We start from the raw sequence: 17,939 nt of genomic DNA on the forward strand, positions 1-17,939 counted from the left end.
ATTAGTTAAACGCTATTGTAAACTTACTAGTTGTTACTTTCGGTGTTGATACTTTGCGTGTATAAAACCAGCACATCTATTTTTCTTCTGATTAATTTGGTTCATTTCGCTAGATTTTATTAAAACCTATTTGTACTTTGTGTTCAATTAACTTAATGACAGGAAAACAGTACAAAAACATATGATTTATTTAATAGTAAGAAAAGCGTAGGCAAGTTTTTGGTTACAGAATCGTAAAAAACATTGCGTCACTTTTTGTCTATGGTGTTATTGCACATCACTAATTTTTCATGTAAAATTCTTTATCTGTGTTCAGCGCTTTTATCGTCAAATTGTAGTGGTACATAAATTTTACTGTTCTTCTAAAGTACAGAGTCATCGATATCAAGTAAAATGGCAGAAGGCCAAGAAGAACCGAAAAAGATAACAATTACAGTAAAAACTCCGAAAGAGAAACAACAAGTGGAAATTGAGGAAGATGCTGATATCAAAAAAGTATGTATGAGACTATAGAATCTATATTAAATGGCGTAATAACATAGATATTAGACACGCAATCAGTGGTGACATTTCTTTTAATCATCTACAAATATAAAAATTAATTTGGATTGCCTTTTTAGCTTAAAGAAGTCCTGTCTCCCAAGTTCAGCGCCGAGGCTGAACAGTTGTGTCTAATTTTCGCTGGAAAAATTATGAATGATAACGATACATTAAAACAACATAACATCAAAGATGGTTTGACTGTACATCTTGTTATCAAGACGCCTCCCAGACCGGAGCCAGAGGGAGGGACACGGCGTCCGCCAGGTACTAACTTTGCATATGTGATTATTGTATTGTAAATTACCTATATTGCTATAAGCTTATTGAAGATAGAACTAGAACTTACTAGAAGACTAGCCTATGTTCAAATAGAACTTGCAGCATGGGAAGTAATAGAACATTGTTGACTCCAAATAGCAATTGATGTGAAAAATTTATTTAATCAAAATGTATTGAGTTGGTCACAAGTACATAAATACAGTACACATATTACAGTATGTACACTGTACAGCATTTCTTTACATTCAGATGTACTTAAATTATAATCTACTTAATAAATGCCTATGCTAATGTGTAGTTAGTTGAGTGCAGTGTTTTTATATTAGTGTAGTTTAAATGTTTATAATGATGTCTTAGTAATTTTATCCTTAAAATTGAGATTGCTTCTACTGTGAATTTACAGTTTTGTACACTTGTTATAAATATTATTGCTATCTCTGTTATTCCTAAAAGAATAAGAAGAATTGCAATATTTTTGTCATAGAATAATCAAGACTCACCATTACATACTTGACAATAATATGATAACAATTTCCTTATAGTTTAAATCTAGTAAAATCTGGTTCATTAAAATAATCTGTCCACTTTCAGCTGACATAGGTGCAACACCTTTTGGATTAAATTCACTTGGGGGTCTGGCTGGCTTAGAAAGTCTTGGCTTAGGCCAGAGCACATTTATGGATTTACAGGTAACAACAATAGCTTTACTATATTTCTGCTCTATTTTAACATGTTTATCTACCTTTTAGATAAAAAATAAAAACATTTAAAGGTCTGTATAATTTCATCATTTTATTACAATCTTGGTTAAATTTTATTGTAAGCATTAAATTTGTGTTTTTCTCAAATTTGCTTTTACTGTATTTAAATTATGTTAACATAAGTAATGTGATATAGAGAATTTAAATAAAATAAATTTTTATTTTAGGCAAGAATGCAACAGGAGTTGCTGACAAATCCGGATATGCTCCGACAAGTTTTGGACAACCCTCTAGTGCAACAGATGATGAATGATCCCGAAAATATGAGGACACTCATAACATCTAACCCCCAAATGCAAGACCTGATGTCTGTAAGTAACATTTAAAACATATTGTGAAACATGTTACAAGATGGAAACTTATTTTACAAATACATAAAGATACAGGTGCAGATGCCACTAAAAGTGGGTTTTGTTCAATCATCAACTTTTAATTCAGCCATTTTTTTTACATTGTCTACTTTTCTTTAATTGCTGAACAATTTCAGGAATTTATAGTCTTGTAAAATATTCCACTTTGTCTTAAGCATTCAAAAGGTTGAATTTATATAATAGATTGTACATTTTACTGACATTAGTAATGTACTATTTTAGAGAAACCCGGAAATCAGCCACATGTTGAACAACCCAGAGCTGCTGCGTCAGACTATGGAGTTGGCTCGCAACCCTGCTATGCTCCAAGAGCTTATGAGATCCCATGATCGCGCTATATCCAACCTAGAGAGTATACCAGGTATATTTCTTAACACTTACAGCGCCACCAACTTGTATGGTGGTGACTTTCTACTTTTTTCAGAACACTCCATAATTATACCAAATTAGATAGCTCTCTTGCATAACATATATAGACATATACTTCATAATAAATGTTTACTTTAATACAAAGTAATAGCAATGGCACTTAATTGGTTTAAAGTATTTATTCATTTTAGGGCATGGATTACAATTTTTATTATATCATTCTAGGTGGATACAATGCACTGCAGCGTATGTATCGTGACATCCAGGAGCCAATGCTGAATGTAGCCAGCAGCATGGCCGGCAATCCATTCTCTGGATTGGTGGATAATTCAGGTAAGTTTTTATTGTTTCACTAGAAAAATACCACTAAGAAAAGTACTGTTGTTTGAAATTATAATTAATAAGTTGAAAAAGTAAAAAAAAAAGTTAATGATTAATTTTTCATCTACTTCATTTACTTACTAACAACAATTTTTTGATGATATTAGGATCCTAAAATATAGATTTTGCACACAGATGGTACGAACCCGCAACAAGGTGCTGAGAACCGTCAGCCATTGCCCAACCCGTGGCAGCGCGGCGGGGGCGGGGCCGGGGGCGGCAACGCGGGCAGCGGGGGCGGCGCGGCAGGCCCGGGGCTCATCAACACGCCCGGCATGCAGTCGTTGCTGCAGCAGATGTCGGAGAACCCTCGCCTCGTGCAGTCCATGTTGAGTGCACCCTACACTAATAGCATGCTGCAGGCGCTTGCCGCTGACCCCGATATGGCCTCACAGCTCATCAACCAGGTATGACACCACTGTCTATTAGAATAATTGTTTATTTGATAAACGAAATATGTTTAGCACCATTTTGAAAGCAATTATATTGACCCCACCTAGGGTCAGAATAAGTGGAATATTATAATTAAGGGATTGTTATTTTACCTGCTTACATTTTATATTTGATATCAACAGAACCCAATGTTCGCCAACAACCCTCAACTGCAAGAGCAAATTCGCACGATGATGCCGCAGATGCTGACTCAACTACAAAACCCTGAAATGCAGCAAATGATGACCAATCCTCAGGTAATTACTATTAAAAATTCATTTTGTGCTTATGAGCCATGTTCTCTAGTAAACTTTTGTGTCATAATTAGGTATGAAAAAGTGCATTATTGATATCTCAAATAATTATAATGGTTTAGGCTTTGAATGCGCTAATGCAAATCCAGCAAGGCATCGAGCAGCTGCGCACTGCTGCTCCCAGCCTCGTAAACAACCTGGGACTGGGTGTGGCGGCGGCGGGTGCACAGCCACCCACCACGGCAACCACCACTCCTGCCTCTAACACCACGCCTACCGCCACGCCGCAGAACGCCACTCCCCGCCAGCAACAAAACTCAGAGTTATTTTCACAGGTTTGTGTCTAATCAAATTCCATGTTGTTACGATTTTTCGTGTGTAAACTCATCAATTAAGTCCATGGCATTGAATATATTTAAGACTTATATATTTAAGTAATATAATGGCTCGTGAACAGCGCGTAGTTGTTGCGGATTACTAATTTTGGCATGACCTTCTATTGCCAAATATTAGTTCTGGGCGTTTCATTCTTTAGTATGCAACTATTATGATTGATGTAATCCTCTGGGACATTTGCTACAAATATTTTGGTACATTTTGATATATTTGTTGTTATAATATCGTACAATAGTTGAAATTGTTTTGTTGTTTGTATAGTTCATGCAGCGCATGATGTCCGCGATGTCGAACAACCAGAGCAACACGAACCAGCCACCAGAGCAGCGCTACTCGCAGCAGCTGGAGCAGCTCGCCGCCATGGGTTTCCTCAACAGGGAGGCCAATCTACAGGGTAAGCCACTCACACTTCAGTTCTATAAAGTTTGATCAATTACGCATAAAAACCTCATTTTATTATGATTGGTTTAGTAATTTTGTTAAGTAACATTATTTTTCATTCAAACAAAAAAAAAATAGTTTAAACCATCAAAATTTGAGGCATCCAGCCACCAGTATGTAATTACTTAAGGATGCCTAGTCATAAAATACCTGATTACTATAAATGTTTTGAAAGAAAAATGTATTATTAATTTTGTCATTGAATTTAAGATGTATATCGTTTATAATTAGTTTATGTATTGTTTTCAGCGCTGATCGCAACATTCGGCGACGTGAACGCGGCCGTAGAGAGGCTACTGGCTCTCGGCCAGTTGTCTATGAGCTAACGACCTTGCCCATAGACACGACACTACTCAACTCACACCTCTTTCGGTTCCCCTCCTTACACTCCCACGTCTACATTGCAATGTATCACATACTTTAAAAATATTACTGCTATTGTGTTTGAATGTTTTGGTGCTGTCGCAAAATGTCTATTCGTCTCCAATCGCTTTGTTTCGTTTGATTTAATGTTGTTTTTCTTTTCTTATCTTAAATCGTTTTGATGCGATTTTTAAATCTAAATGTCTATACACTTATTACTAATAAAGTGACTATTATTATCTATGTATTCCGTAGTAGAAAATTAAATGTGTCAATAGATTATGTCTTAAAAGATTCACATTTGTTGTAGTAGATGTATCGTAAAAAGTCGACGATGAAAAAAATATCTTAGGTGACAGAAAGTTAGCATAGAAAATGCTACATGCTTACATTCTTTGCTAAATCTTAATGTATTTTTATCACTTTGTACTCTTTAATGGCCAGAAATACTATACCGGAACACTGTTCATTTTTAAATAATTAATTTTAACAAGTATCTGCAAAATATTTAAGCTAATAAGTTTTAGCTTGCAAATGCGTGTAATGTACACTTGAGAAAGTGTTGATTTTTTCTTTTCATTTAAAATATTCACACTATGTGATTTTTTTATTTATATAAAACACTCATTGTTATAAATTACGATGTAAAGTTTGGTGCGTGGTAAAAATATCAATAATCAACAAATTGCGGGGTTTTACTATCCTAATGTTAGAAACCAAAGATTTAAATAGATAGGCCCTTACTGATTACAATTGATCTATGCTATAATTCTTTTCAAATATCTTGGCGGCTCAAAGTACGCTGCGCAGTGTCCTCCCCCTGCATCCCTCTACTACTCTTAAAATGTATTCTGCGCAGTAACTCGTACGAACTGTTAAGACATTTGAAAACCCCAATACAATATCGTGAATTAAATAACCATCAGTGAGAACACGAACATGTTGTTTTAAAAGGTGTAATGTCGTTAACATAACTTTATTTAAACTAAAATGTGTTTGATGGCACAATATTTCGGCAATGTGCCACACCACATGAGCGGTGACGCAACGTCATCGCTTAGCAAGTTTTTGAATGTATGTAAGATGGAAGTTTGAAGAAAATAGTGTGCTGCGGTGCCGTACATATCGTGTGGCAGTAGTTTTCATTTGTATTGTAAAACTGTTTAGCGACGCTGCACCGCCATTGTGGCTTCACTTTTATCAAAAATGTGTTATAGCTTCTTTTCATATGTGCACCAATGATTTAATGTGCTCTAGTTTGCACAGTGAAATATTACTGAAGATTTTCTTTGTGTATTTGTTGAGTCGAAATTATATATAAGAGCCTATCTATGTATTTAAATCTTTGTTAGTAACCTTTGTAGCATTGTGAAAGTTGTAATTTTAGTAGCAATTCATTCAATCTAGTAATTTAATTCCATTCCTTTATATCTAGGTATTTAATAATTTTCAAGGGAAGACTTACCTTCCTTAATGTGTTGGGCAAAGGTAATATTTTAAGTTTGGTAATTTATCATATTATTTTTGTAAAGAAGGTTATATTTGTCTCCGGTTAATATATTTTCCCATTATTTTCTTTTCTATCGATGTTTAAATTTACTTTAAAGTTAGATTAAAATTACATTTATGATTGTAGGTTTATGTAAATAGTTTTGTTTTACAATAAATGTAAAAGTAAAAATGGTTATAAATATAACAAATTGTCATGTTGTTTATCTACCCACGGTTGTTTATATGTAATATTATTCAATGCTTATAAATTATATGAGTTGCTTACAAATTATTTACACATGGTATGTATTGTATGGTGACTGATAACTGATATAGGAATGCTATATAAAATATAATCTGGGTTTTTATCATTTTCTTTCAAAATATTTGCATGACCCGTAAGTTTATCTTAACCCATTATAAAGTAAAACAAGTTGAAGTTACAATAACTTGCTACAAGCACAGGTGGGCACAGTTAATCGAAAAGTTAACTTCGTTAATCGTTAATTCGTTAATTAAAAAATTAACTTCGTTAATCGTTAAAGCGTTAAATTCTCGAATATTTAACGCAAGTTAAAGTTAATCGTTAACAGTTAACCATACCAAATTATACATACTAATTTCACACTTGTTGTGGCGACATTTGTTGAAAATAGTAATTTAACTATACATTCTATAACACATTAGTATTAGAGACAAGTATGAATGCAGTATAGTATATTTCATTACGAGTGCGGAAAGCCTGTCATTGCAAAGAGTTCCGACAAATGTCTACCCGAGCCGAGGCGCAGCCGAAGGTAAGGGTTGACAGTTGGAACAAGTTGTAATGACAGTTTCGCACGTGTACTAAACAACTATTTTTAATACAGTTGCGAAAAAGTGAAGCAATTTAATAGAATAATAAAACCACAATAAACTTAACTAACTAAAATGTTTGAAAATGGCGCCATCCGTAAAAGAATACAAACAGAGATTTTTTGTTTTCTTCACCCATTCTGGGTAGGCAAAGGGAACTATGCCTTAACGGCCAAGTCTTCAGTAGATTATTTTTATTGATATGAAATGAAAATGAAATTTAATGAGATGAAATAAAATGAAACCTAACCTAATTCATTGAATCAAATCATTAAATCTGATATTGTAACAAATTAAGGGCTTCTTTTTAGAAATATTTGCACGAATCATTAAAACTTCAATGATTTTTTTTGTAAAAACTTCGTGGTTGGTTTTCTTTTTAACAGACATTATTTTGACAGTTGGGAAAGAGAACGCACGAGTTTAGAAAAGCTTAAGAAAAAGCACGAGTAAAAAAGTGTTTTAATACAGTTGCTCAAAAAGTGGCGTATTGCAGGGACGAAGAGCGTTCGGAATGTGGGCTATTACATACTCTTGCTTTTATATACTCGTAATGAAATATACTATTTCGAACCTACTTTTGATTTTGTCCGGTTGGTCACGTCTTTCATGCTCTGATGCATCACAGTTGCACGCGAACTTCACATATATCAATATAAACTCGTTCGATCACTATTCGAGTCGCTGACAATCGCCCAACATAGCTGAACTTACGAGCGTGGCGTGGCACGTAATTTAAACAAAATGACAGCACGTCTCTAAGATTCTAATTTAACGATTAACGGACTTTTATTAACGGAAGTTGAGTTTAACGGAAGTTAACAAAAGCGTTAACACTTTTTGAAGTTAACTTAAAAGTTAATCCGTTAAGCAAAATGTTAACTTCGTTAATTAACGATTAACGGATTAACGAGTTAATGCCCAGCTCTGGCTACAAGTTTATAACGTAGTGACGATACCTTATCGACTGGGCAATTCGTTTGTATTTTATTTTTAGTAGACTGATACAAAGGCATTTTTACCGGGTATATATGTCCGTTACTTTGAGACCTGTAGTTTAACTTAATCGTTTTCGAGAAATGAGTTCATTCGATTTGTATTCTTCTGCCTCTGTATTACTTTGATACTCTAGACCAGGGATCCCCAAACTATTTTGGACAAGTGACCCCCTTTTCTAAAATGAACCGTTACCACAGACCCTCATGGCCAAATTACCTACTTTTAAGATCAATTATTATTCATTCTGACTTAGCTCAATAGAAGAAGACAGAGTGAGAATTAGAAATGCTTTAAGGTTTATATCAACCCCTTTGGGAATCCCTGGTCTAGACTGAGTCATCGTTTTTGTTTGGTAGTAGGAAAAAAGAAAACTATTTCGTGCCCATACTCTATAAATCAGCTGCATTTCCCCGGTCTCAAAACCATTCGTTCCACCAAATAGAAAAATGCAGTAGCAACCCAAGGTTGGGCCCTAGTAGCGAAAAGGGATGATCAAATCCCAGAATTGGAATAAAAACGTTGTTCGAAAACTTTTATTATTTATTCTTTGGATATTTGAATAGCAGTTGATAACTCAAGAGTTACCAACCTTAACTGTCAATGTCAAAAAATTTGACATTTGAAAATGCCGCAAAATTATGGCAAATTACTTTGAATTTTTAATATTGATTTCTTTAGTAAATGTACTGCTTTCATCAATATGAAAACGGACTATATATGACCTTTATGTTATTAATACCACTAAATTTAGTACAAAAAGTATTCATCAAATAAAGGTAAGTGGTTGTTAGCGATAGAAGGGCTGGTTTTGAAGTCTCAGTATTTCTGCTTAAATTGTTTTTCTCTAATTGCAGATAAAATGTATTCTCCGCGACAGAAAGTTCTATGGTTTGCATTTAATTCAAGAATTGCCGTGATATTAATACAAGCAATATTTAACGCCATTATACCCGACCATGATGCAAATGTATTTCTCAGTCCTGAAGACCCGACGTTACGGAAAACGACGGCAGATTTGGTTATTGATAAATTATTAGGTGGTATGAAAAGGTGGGATGCTCAGTATTTTATTCACATAGCCCAATATGGATATACATACGAGAACTGTTTAGCATTTTTTCCATTATATCCACTAATAATTCGATATCTTACTTTCATGTTTAGTAGCATTTTAGGGACATTTCTTAATTTTCATAGTTTGTTACTGATATCTGCTACAATAATAAACCTTTTATTGTTTATTAAATCAGCAGATATACTTCACAGTTTAAGTTTGAGAGTTCTAAGAAATGAATGCTATGCATACAAGTCTACTATATTGTATTGTGTAAATCCCGCAAGTATATTTTTCTCAGCTCCATATTCTGAGACATTATTTGCATTTCTGTCATTTTACACAATGTTCAAATGTACTGAGAATGAGTCTCTTAGATTTGCTAATATTGATATGACAAGTGCATTCCCTACTGGTTTATCTATGATAACAAGATCTAATGGCTTAGTTAATTTAGGATTTATATTTTATACAAGTTTCAAAAATGTTGTGGAAAGAACTTTACCTGAAATTTTCAATAAATATAGGACTCTTAAACATAGGGTTATGCTTCCATTCTTGTTTTTACCATTTCTTACAAGCAGTGTAGCATTGTTTATAACTGTAATAGTTGCATTGATCCCCTACATGCTTGTACAATTGTATAATTATTTTAAATTTTGTACCATTAATGATCATAATTTACCAGAGTTTTTATCAAACACTGAATACATTTTGCCTGGTTCCGGGGAGAGTCCTTGGTGCAATAATTCAATACCTTTATCATATTCCTACATACAAAGTCATTATTGGGATGTTGGATTCTTTAATTATTACAAAGTGAAGCAAATTCCAAACTTTTTGTTGGCTTCTCCAATATTAATATTGATTTTATCTCATTCATTTTCTTTTATAAAAAACAATATAAAGCTATGTTTTAGACTTGGAATAAAAGACAATATTTTAAATTATGGATATATGCACAAAATGGCATATAGGCAGAGACAATATTCTAAAGGATTTGGGACCAATGATCCAAATATTTTTGTCTATGTAATTCATGCAATATTTCTTAGTGTTTTTTGTATTGTGTATGTTCACATACAAGTTTCAACTAGACTTTTGGCATCAGGCAGTCCTATTTTATACTGGATATGTGCAAGTAGGATGAATGTTGGGCCGACACAATCATCAGATCAGAATGCTATAAATGAACACTTTAGACGTGTTGGCACTGGCAAGAGAATTCCTAGTCATCATCTTTCAATAGCTAATTTAGAAGGTGTAGACAACATGTACAGTAAATGGAGGACATTTATAATATCTAGACACATGCCTGATTTTCAATCTCGATTTATTCAGTGCTATTTCATTGGATATTTAGTCATAGGAACCATCGCCTTCTCTAATTTTTATCCTTGGACATGATTAATAATACAGAACTTGCAATGATATCATACATATCATTTGAAATTAGTTTCAATATGTAATTAATACATAATAGTACATACAATTGGATTTACATATCACTTTATTATTTTAATCTTTGAAATTTTAAAATCCAGCAGCTTTAAGAAATAAGCTTAGATTTAAATCACCTATAACATGGGGCCTTCATTAATGTTTAAATTTATGAGTAGTATATGGCACATGTAATTTTAAATCTTTCATCATTATTATAAACCATATTATGGTTCAGAGCAGTATTTCCCATAGCAGGTAATTAGCAACAAATATTTGACATAAACAGAAAGCTGGAAATTATTGATTTAAATTATTATTATATTAAAATTACAATTGGTAAGTAAATTGATTTGATACAGTACTATCAAATTAATCTCATCTCAGTATTGTATCTAGTCCATTTTTTGCCAGGATCAAGTTAAATATGAATTTTAACATTTATAACAATAAAAGTACTAAATAACTTTATATTAGGTTTAAATTTATTGAAATTTGTGATCTCTGTCTAACCCAAATTAAAACAGCAGATTGCTTAAGATTGTCCAATAATTAGAAAGTATTGTACGACTATGTGAAGGAGTTAGTTATAAACAGCATTTATTAATATGTTTCTTAGGTTATCATTTCTTTCTATTCCTTCTTATAAATTTGATTATGTGAGACATCTTAGGTCTTTTGATAAAAGATTTGCTTTAGTATTTCACATATAGTGATGTATCTTGGGACCCAATTGTAAAGTACTATCGGTTTAAGCTTAATTATTCTTAGATTCATAGGCTAATAAACAGTACACATGATTTATGCTGAAATATGATGCCTGTGACTACGGCCATAGTATAGAGTGTATAGGTGTATAGAGAGGGGATATCAGAAGTGCTCTTTTCTATTCCTGCAGTTGTGGCTTTTTTGTCCATATTAGTCTATTCCATGTCAGACTATTGCATATGCGTTTTATCTTTGACTGCACATATCGCTTTTAAGTAAAGTCACCACTATGATCAATGTTTACTCCAAGAAACGACAGCATACATACGCGAGTTATTGCGGAATTACCATGTGAGGGAAAAAATTCTTTATGTTACTTCATTCGGTTAAAGACTTCAGTGAAACAAAAGCACGACTTGACGAAGCTTGTAACTTCGCACATTGCCAGAAATACAGCTTAGTCATATCAAGGAGTAATTTTTAGTAAGACTCAAGTTATTCTGCACAGGTGTTCATAGTTTGCTAGTTTTAGAAATAAGAGCCAAATAATCTAGTCTTTTAATTAAGCTCTAGTGTAATTAATTTAATTTTATTGTTTGGGGTTATTTATTTGCTATTGCAGGGTATTTATGAAGTTGTTTTTTTGTTAATTGATTTTTCTTAAGAAATAGTAAAAATTGTATTTACTTTAATTTTGATAAAATAAGATAGAATTAAGTACAAATAACCAGCTTTTTCATATTCAATAATTTAGAATTAATTTCAAGAAATAAAAAATCACAATGTTTAAATTTAACATTAAACAGAATATCATTACAAATTGTGGTTGTGATCATCTGCATCTAAGCACTGATGTATGATGGATTTTAAGGAAGCAATAAAAATATATTACAAATTTGAAAATCATTTTGTTTTTAATACAATCCTTATTAACCTGAACACTTAGTTTAACATTAATCACAAGATTAGAATTTCATAGTCCAAAAAAATTTCAATTGGCAGTTATACATCTTATGAATTAAATATAAAAATTGGCAGTTAATTACTTGAATCCACTGGATCATTGACTGTAGAATCAGGTTGCAGACCTTGAGCATCTTCTGTGGAGTCTGGTTGTTCTTCAGTTTGGAACGAAGCGACAGGGGCAGTGTCTGACGAGGGCTCCCCGTCGCTGGCGTATTCCTATGCCGCCGCGAGCGCCGCCCGCAGCCGTTGTCGGGCGCGGTTGACACGCTCCTCCTGACGTCTCACGTCATCCTTAGTAATGGTCACAGCAGCAATCAGTGGCTGCTCAGGGTTTAAAAAAACACCCGGATTTTCCATTATGGTTTGTTTTGAACCAGTTTGACCTAGAAAAATTTTATTACAAGGAATAAAGATGTATCTCATTCTCAGGAAAGGAACATGTTGTAATAAAGTACAGAAGAATGAAGAAAGCAAAATGTTACCTGTAATAGGCTGTGACGAAACATGAAGAGCTGTAGCCAAAGACTGTATAGTTGTTGCATCAGATGTAAACGGACCCAAAGGTTTGATGTATTTTGGCAATGTTGTTGTTCCTATTACACCATTTGCATCACATGCAGTCAAATTCTAAAAAAGAGATATTAAAACCCTGAGAAGATTTTTGTGGGGTAGATTTATATGCATTTATGGCTTTCAATAAAATTCTATGCATATTATTGGGAAGATTTTGCAAAGTTGATAACCTAATGTCATTTTTTAATCTAAAGATTTTGAGATGATTTCAAGCAATAAAAGTAGAATGAAGGTACAAAATTTTCATAAAACTTTACCTCCAAACGTTTTTCCCAAAACAATTGTTTTGGTTTCTCTTGTGTACCTTGTTTCAAATCTGTTTTCACTTTACTCTCCTGAGTTTTATAAACAGTTACTGGCTGTTTAAAAATCGATGCTGTCTGCCGAATTGGAGGCACCAGAGATGAGTCGGAACGTACTCCTCTGTTAGTGGAAAAGCATATTGGATAAAAAACAATTCAGGTAATTTCAGAAACTGTACAATACTAGTGTTAAGTACATTTGTAAGTTTTGTCTGATTTTTACAATGCAAAAAAAACATTATATTAAAAAAACAACTTCTAAGATTATGCTATGCTTATTTCAGTCTTTTATGACCTAAAACAACACTTAAATTATACATTTGGTGATGTTCACTCTTCATGCTTTGAAACCACATGCTTTTAATAACAAATGTTAATGATATGTCAAGTATGAAATGGACACAAAATTATGATTTTTTCGTTTTAAAAGCTAAGCTTATAAATTAGGATATATGAGCTTTACTGTGATGCCTATATTTTATTAACTTTATAATAAAATTTATAAGCTCATAGTGTTATGACAAGAATTGCATTGTATTATGTGATTCTATGCCTAAAAATAAGCTTTATGCTGAAAGTTATAAGTAAGCTCTTTAGTTGTAAGAAATGGTGATGGAGAAGCTGTGGTATAGTATACATATTGTATCAATGGGTCCGCACACACACACTGCAATCTATATTACTACATTAATGACAATTGACAACACAACTACCTCAAGCTGTACACAAAGAATATAAGGGATATTCCAAGTACATAAATATGGGACAAGGCCTATTGCTACGTATCAATAAAGCTACCAGGGTAACAGCAATAGGTCTATAGGTGTAAACACAAAGCACAAGATTGCACTAATGATCACAACACAAGTGATAAATTACGACATATATGGAACCTGTAGTCAAACTGCGCTCGAGCTTTCTTGGTCTTGCACAGGAGCATTGTGTTTATTTGGCCCTGTTGAAAGTCGAAACATGACAGGTCCATACTATCACCCAGATATCGAACTAGCTCTGGTTTACTGCGAAACTTTTTACCTGTAGGGCTATAGAAAATTTATTATCACCATAGACCGGTTGGCAATGACAAGCTGATGTTATAGTTAGTGTTTGTTAACTTTCGTCAATACTGAATACTGCAATGAATGGTCAATGAGTACCACAGTGTAACAAATAACTGGTGTTACACATTTTTCTTCTTAGATTCATATGAACATAATTCACTATAACTGGAGAATGTAATAAAGATTGCTTAAAAACAATGTTGAAATATAATTGTTATTACTAAAAAACTTAATACAATAGGATAAAAAACATTAACAACAACATTTGTAATAAGATAAGTTTTGTATGTATATTTATGTACAATTAATGTAAAAATTACCTGTAATAAAACACATCGACTTTGCCAGCAGAAAGACCTGTTTTTCTGAGGACCTCTTCTCTTTGCCATCCTTTTGGTAAGGCTGAACAATCAGTTCTTTTTCTTTCTATTGAAATATTCATATTCTGCATTGAAATTTAAGAATAAATATATATTCAAATAGGTAAAGGTAGGGCACTGCAGAAGTGGAGATAACAGGATATCTTTACAATGAATTTATGAAGTAACCTTTAATATTCAAGAAACCACTTTAAAATTTATATATGAGAATTAAATAATTATTGTTTATTTTATAGATATTTTTAATACAACGCAAGCAAAGCAATGCAAGAAATCAATAGACAATAAATGACATTAAGTTATATGACAGGTGCTGTCGAGTTTTCGAAGTACTTTTATTTATTGTAATCGCGTTGTAAGTTTTGATTACCTCATAATTTGATATGTTAATATGTTGAAAAATATTAATAGCCGCGGAGAAAAAAAATGTGGGATATGTTGATAATAACTGGATTTTCATGACATTAGTCATTTGATGTATTAACATTTAAATGAAGTGTTGCAATATCAATGTGATACAAACACACAAGATGGTCATGAAGCGTGTTACTCTATGTATTCCTATTGCATCTATATAATAATGTCATAAACGGATGTCAGAAAGTGCGTTTGTAGGCTCAACTTTGCAAAATCGCGTTTCGCGAATAAAATTGGTGAATACTTATTAATGGTGATAAATAGTGGACGATAAGCAATTCTGTAAACTACTTACTAGTAAGTAACTGTATCTTATAATTGTATTTCTTTTCTTGTTTATATGTTTCTATTAATTGTCAAAATTTAAGTACTTTCACTTTTATTAGCAGTGACTTTAATATAAACAGAATTGTATACGTAACCAATTTGGTATTCTTAATATGTTTCCAATAGTGCAAAAAAATTGTTTTTAAGAAATCGTAAATTGTAATTGAAACATTTTACGATCACCGTCAACTTGCGGTGTATAGAACGTGAGCAGTTCCCAAAAACTTAAAATAAAACCGAATCAATGTGTAATTTCATTATTAGAGTAATAAAATGAATTAACTTAAATAACTTTTAGTTATCATAACAGGAACACAGGACATTTGTTTTTTTTTCCAAATTCATGAAAAAAAATTACTGTCCTCAGATTTTAAATGTTTATACTTTTTAAAAGAGTAGTAGTATAAAGGTATTTGTACATTTTGAGTATTTTTATATACACACAAAAATCCACTTTTTTTAATTACAGTGAATCAAAACAATTAGTTACATATCTCATATTAGGCTTATTTTAATCAGTTTAGGGTGTTTTAAGAATTTAATAAGCAAAAAGTAGTTTATGAATAAGCAAAAATAATCTCAGATCATTAATAGTCATACTTGTAGTTCATTTATGTGTTCAATTTTTATTTTTACTTTTGTAACATGTAGTTTGGCTTTTATTTACTATGTTTCTATGGCTACATATTACATTTTTTATGCTCCATTTGTTATATTTGTTGTAAGAACCATTTTGTAATACATTCAAGTGTGTGTTAAGTGTTTTCAATTATTATAGATTCAGTGAAGCTTTAATTTAACGTAAATCCCCTTAGTTCTTATCATAATTTTTTAATAATATATTACTGATGCATAATCTCTCAACAAATGACAAGATATCAGTAGAACATAAAATATAATATTTGTTTTATTTTTTTAAATGACTTTCAAGGATATCTATGAGGTCATGAATGTTAAATTATTTGACTTGTGAATTAAAAATCATTATTTAAATCTATATATATATAAAAGAAAGTCGTGTTAGTTACACTATTTATAACTCAAGATCGGTCAAACTGATTTAGCTGAAAATTGATGGGGAGGTAGCTTAGAACTAGGAGACGGACATAGGAACTTTTTTATCTTGTGTGCATTTTTTTTATTCCGCGCGGACGGAGTCGCGGGTAGAAGCTAGTGAAATATGTTTTAAAGAAGAATAAAGACAAAGATGATGCTGTGCTAGTATTGTTTATTAAAAAATTGGTATCCAGTCTCTCAATTTGATGTTGAGTAGAAATCTTAAATACGTAATGTATATAAGTTATGAAAATATATGTGTACTATGCAGAACAAAATGATGTTAATTAAAATTCTTTAGTCTAAAAATATTCAACAATATTACTTTTGCTGTGAATGTAGAAAAATAATTTATCCATATAAAAAGAATTCACAAAATTTCATTGGTACATACAGTATTGGGTAAATTGTTAATCAATTCAAATATTATTTATGTATGTCGCGTTTTGAATAACGGTAAAGTTTCGATTTGTAATTACAGTTAAATCTTCACAGTTGTATAGTTACCAGAAATCGTGTAATTTAACATTCCTTGAGCTATATTTTTGTCACATGTTAATAACAGACTTTGATATCATGTTCGTGGATAAACTAGAAATACTTTCGTAATAATACGACTGGCAAAGCTCCCACGATAATTATTTTAAATATTCATCCACTTTAATATATTATCGGTTCGATTGAAATTTAAAATAATGACGCAAACATTGATTTATTATTTCTATGCATCTGTTGAATAATGTGACTATTTTTTTAATTTCTTCGTGTAGCAAAAACAGTATAAATCACGGCCAGTTTTGTACAACTTTGTGACTGCTAAATAAATATAGTTACACTTGCCCTAAGGTTGAATTTGAGTAAGCATCAGCAAGTGAGAATTTTTCCGCGTTAAACAAATCGTCACTTCACTTTTGGGTTTCCATTGCCGAAACATATTGTCATCTTTTTCATTTTTAATAATATGGGTTTGTACCAATGTTTCTACAATGGAAACCTACGGTCAAAGAGAATGAGAGACCTGTTTTTCGATTTGCGTTTCGGCGGACAAAATTACCTAAGTAAAGGGGAGAGTAATTCCCGCGCAATTTATACGACGACGTAAAAATTGCAATTTACAATGCGTTATTTTACGCTTGATCAAGCATGCTTACCGTTTTTATGTTTTTTTTTTCTTTTCTGACCTTTGCATATCCCATGAAAGTTACCTTCATTCGGCGATTGTTTATTATTTTATAATCAGTGATTGTGTGTTTTATAAAGGTCAACCTTTGATCCTAAGTAATCGTACCTTTTGCATTCCAATTTATAACGTTGCTTGAATGTACAGTGTTAAGAATAATAGTGTATGTGAAGTACCTGTGTATATAATTCATAAGATATCACAGATCATCGAGTCATCAGGTTATAAATTACAGTTTCAACAATCGGTCATTAAGTTTTATTTGTTCTGTGTACTGTGTCGTATTTGTTTAAATCATTAATACATAGTTCATTAATATGACCAACGCTGCTGTTACTTTAACATCATAAGAAACTAGCTGTCGCCTGCGACTCCATCCGCGCGGAATTAAGAAAAAACTTAATAAGTAGCCTATGTGTTCTTCCAGATTATAGTCTACAGTTGTGCCAACTTCATCAAGATCTGTTCAGCCGTTCCGGAGAAACCATCAAGCAAACATGCATCCATCCATCTAAACTTTCGCATTTATAATATTAGTAT

The 17,939-nt window shown here is 32.3% G+C and overlaps 4 protein-coding genes across 7 annotated transcripts in view; 3 read left to right on the forward strand and 1 right to left on the reverse strand.

Moving 5' to 3' along the window:
- Positions 1-296: 296 nt before the first annotated feature.
- On the forward strand, positions 297-5,033 carry LOC106710060 (ubiquilin-1). The gene is made up of 11 exons (XM_014502032.2): positions 297-495; positions 621-807; positions 1,414-1,511; positions 1,751-1,894; positions 2,177-2,315; positions 2,549-2,656; positions 2,840-3,111; positions 3,280-3,393; positions 3,513-3,725; positions 4,048-4,180; positions 4,477-5,033. The coding sequence occupies exons 1-11, from the start codon at positions 394-396 to the stop codon at positions 4,551-4,553; spliced, it is 1,587 nt and encodes a 528-aa protein (XP_014357518.2). The 5' UTR covers positions 297-393; the 3' UTR covers positions 4,554-5,033.
- A 3,576-nt stretch (positions 5,034-8,609) lies between these two features.
- LOC106710014 (GPI mannosyltransferase 2) lies at positions 8,610-10,471 on the forward strand. The gene is made up of 2 exons (XM_014501957.2): positions 8,610-8,711; positions 8,790-10,471. Exon 2 carries the CDS (start codon positions 8,795-8,797, stop codon positions 10,394-10,396), a length of 1,602 nt encoding a protein of 533 aa, XP_014357443.2. The 5' UTR covers positions 8,610-8,711; positions 8,790-8,794; the 3' UTR covers positions 10,397-10,471.
- Positions 10,472-12,070: 1,599 nt separating this feature from the next.
- LOC106710019 (methyl-CpG-binding domain protein 3) lies at positions 12,071-14,856 on the reverse strand. Of its 3 annotated transcripts, XM_045682973.1 has the most exons (6): positions 14,790-14,856; positions 14,360-14,484; positions 13,872-14,021; positions 12,934-13,099; positions 12,586-12,730; positions 12,071-12,486 (listed from the first exon to the last, which is right to left on the reverse strand). In XM_045682973.1, exons 2-6 carry the CDS (start codon positions 14,479-14,481, stop codon positions 12,320-12,322), a joined length of 750 nt encoding a protein of 249 aa, XP_045538929.1. In that variant the 5' UTR covers positions 14,482-14,484; positions 14,790-14,856; the 3' UTR covers positions 12,071-12,319. The 3 variants fall into 3 exon arrangements, with proteins under 3 accessions (XP_045538929.1, XP_045538927.1, XP_045538930.1); XM_045682971.1 differs by lacking the exon at positions 14,790-14,856 and having other exon boundaries at positions 14,360-14,614; XM_045682974.1 differs by lacking the exons at positions 13,872-14,021; positions 14,790-14,856 and having other exon boundaries at positions 14,360-14,614.
- Positions 14,857-15,006: 150 nt separating this feature from the next.
- Positions 15,007-17,939, forward strand: part of LOC106709968 (probable phospholipid-transporting ATPase IM) — a 50,201-nt gene continuing 47,268 nt past the window's right edge. For both annotated transcript variants that reach the window (XM_045682968.1, XM_045682970.1), the window contains exon 1: positions 15,007-15,133. The gene's annotated coding sequence lies outside the window, so the exon portion shown is untranslated. The remainder of the gene's footprint in view (positions 15,134-17,939) is intronic.

This window comes from Papilio machaon, chromosome 20, assembly GCF_912999745.1.
Source record: "Papilio machaon chromosome 20, ilPapMach1.1, whole genome shotgun sequence".
In the NCBI taxonomy this organism is placed as follows: Eukaryota; Metazoa; Arthropoda; class Insecta; order Lepidoptera; family Papilionidae; genus Papilio; species Papilio machaon.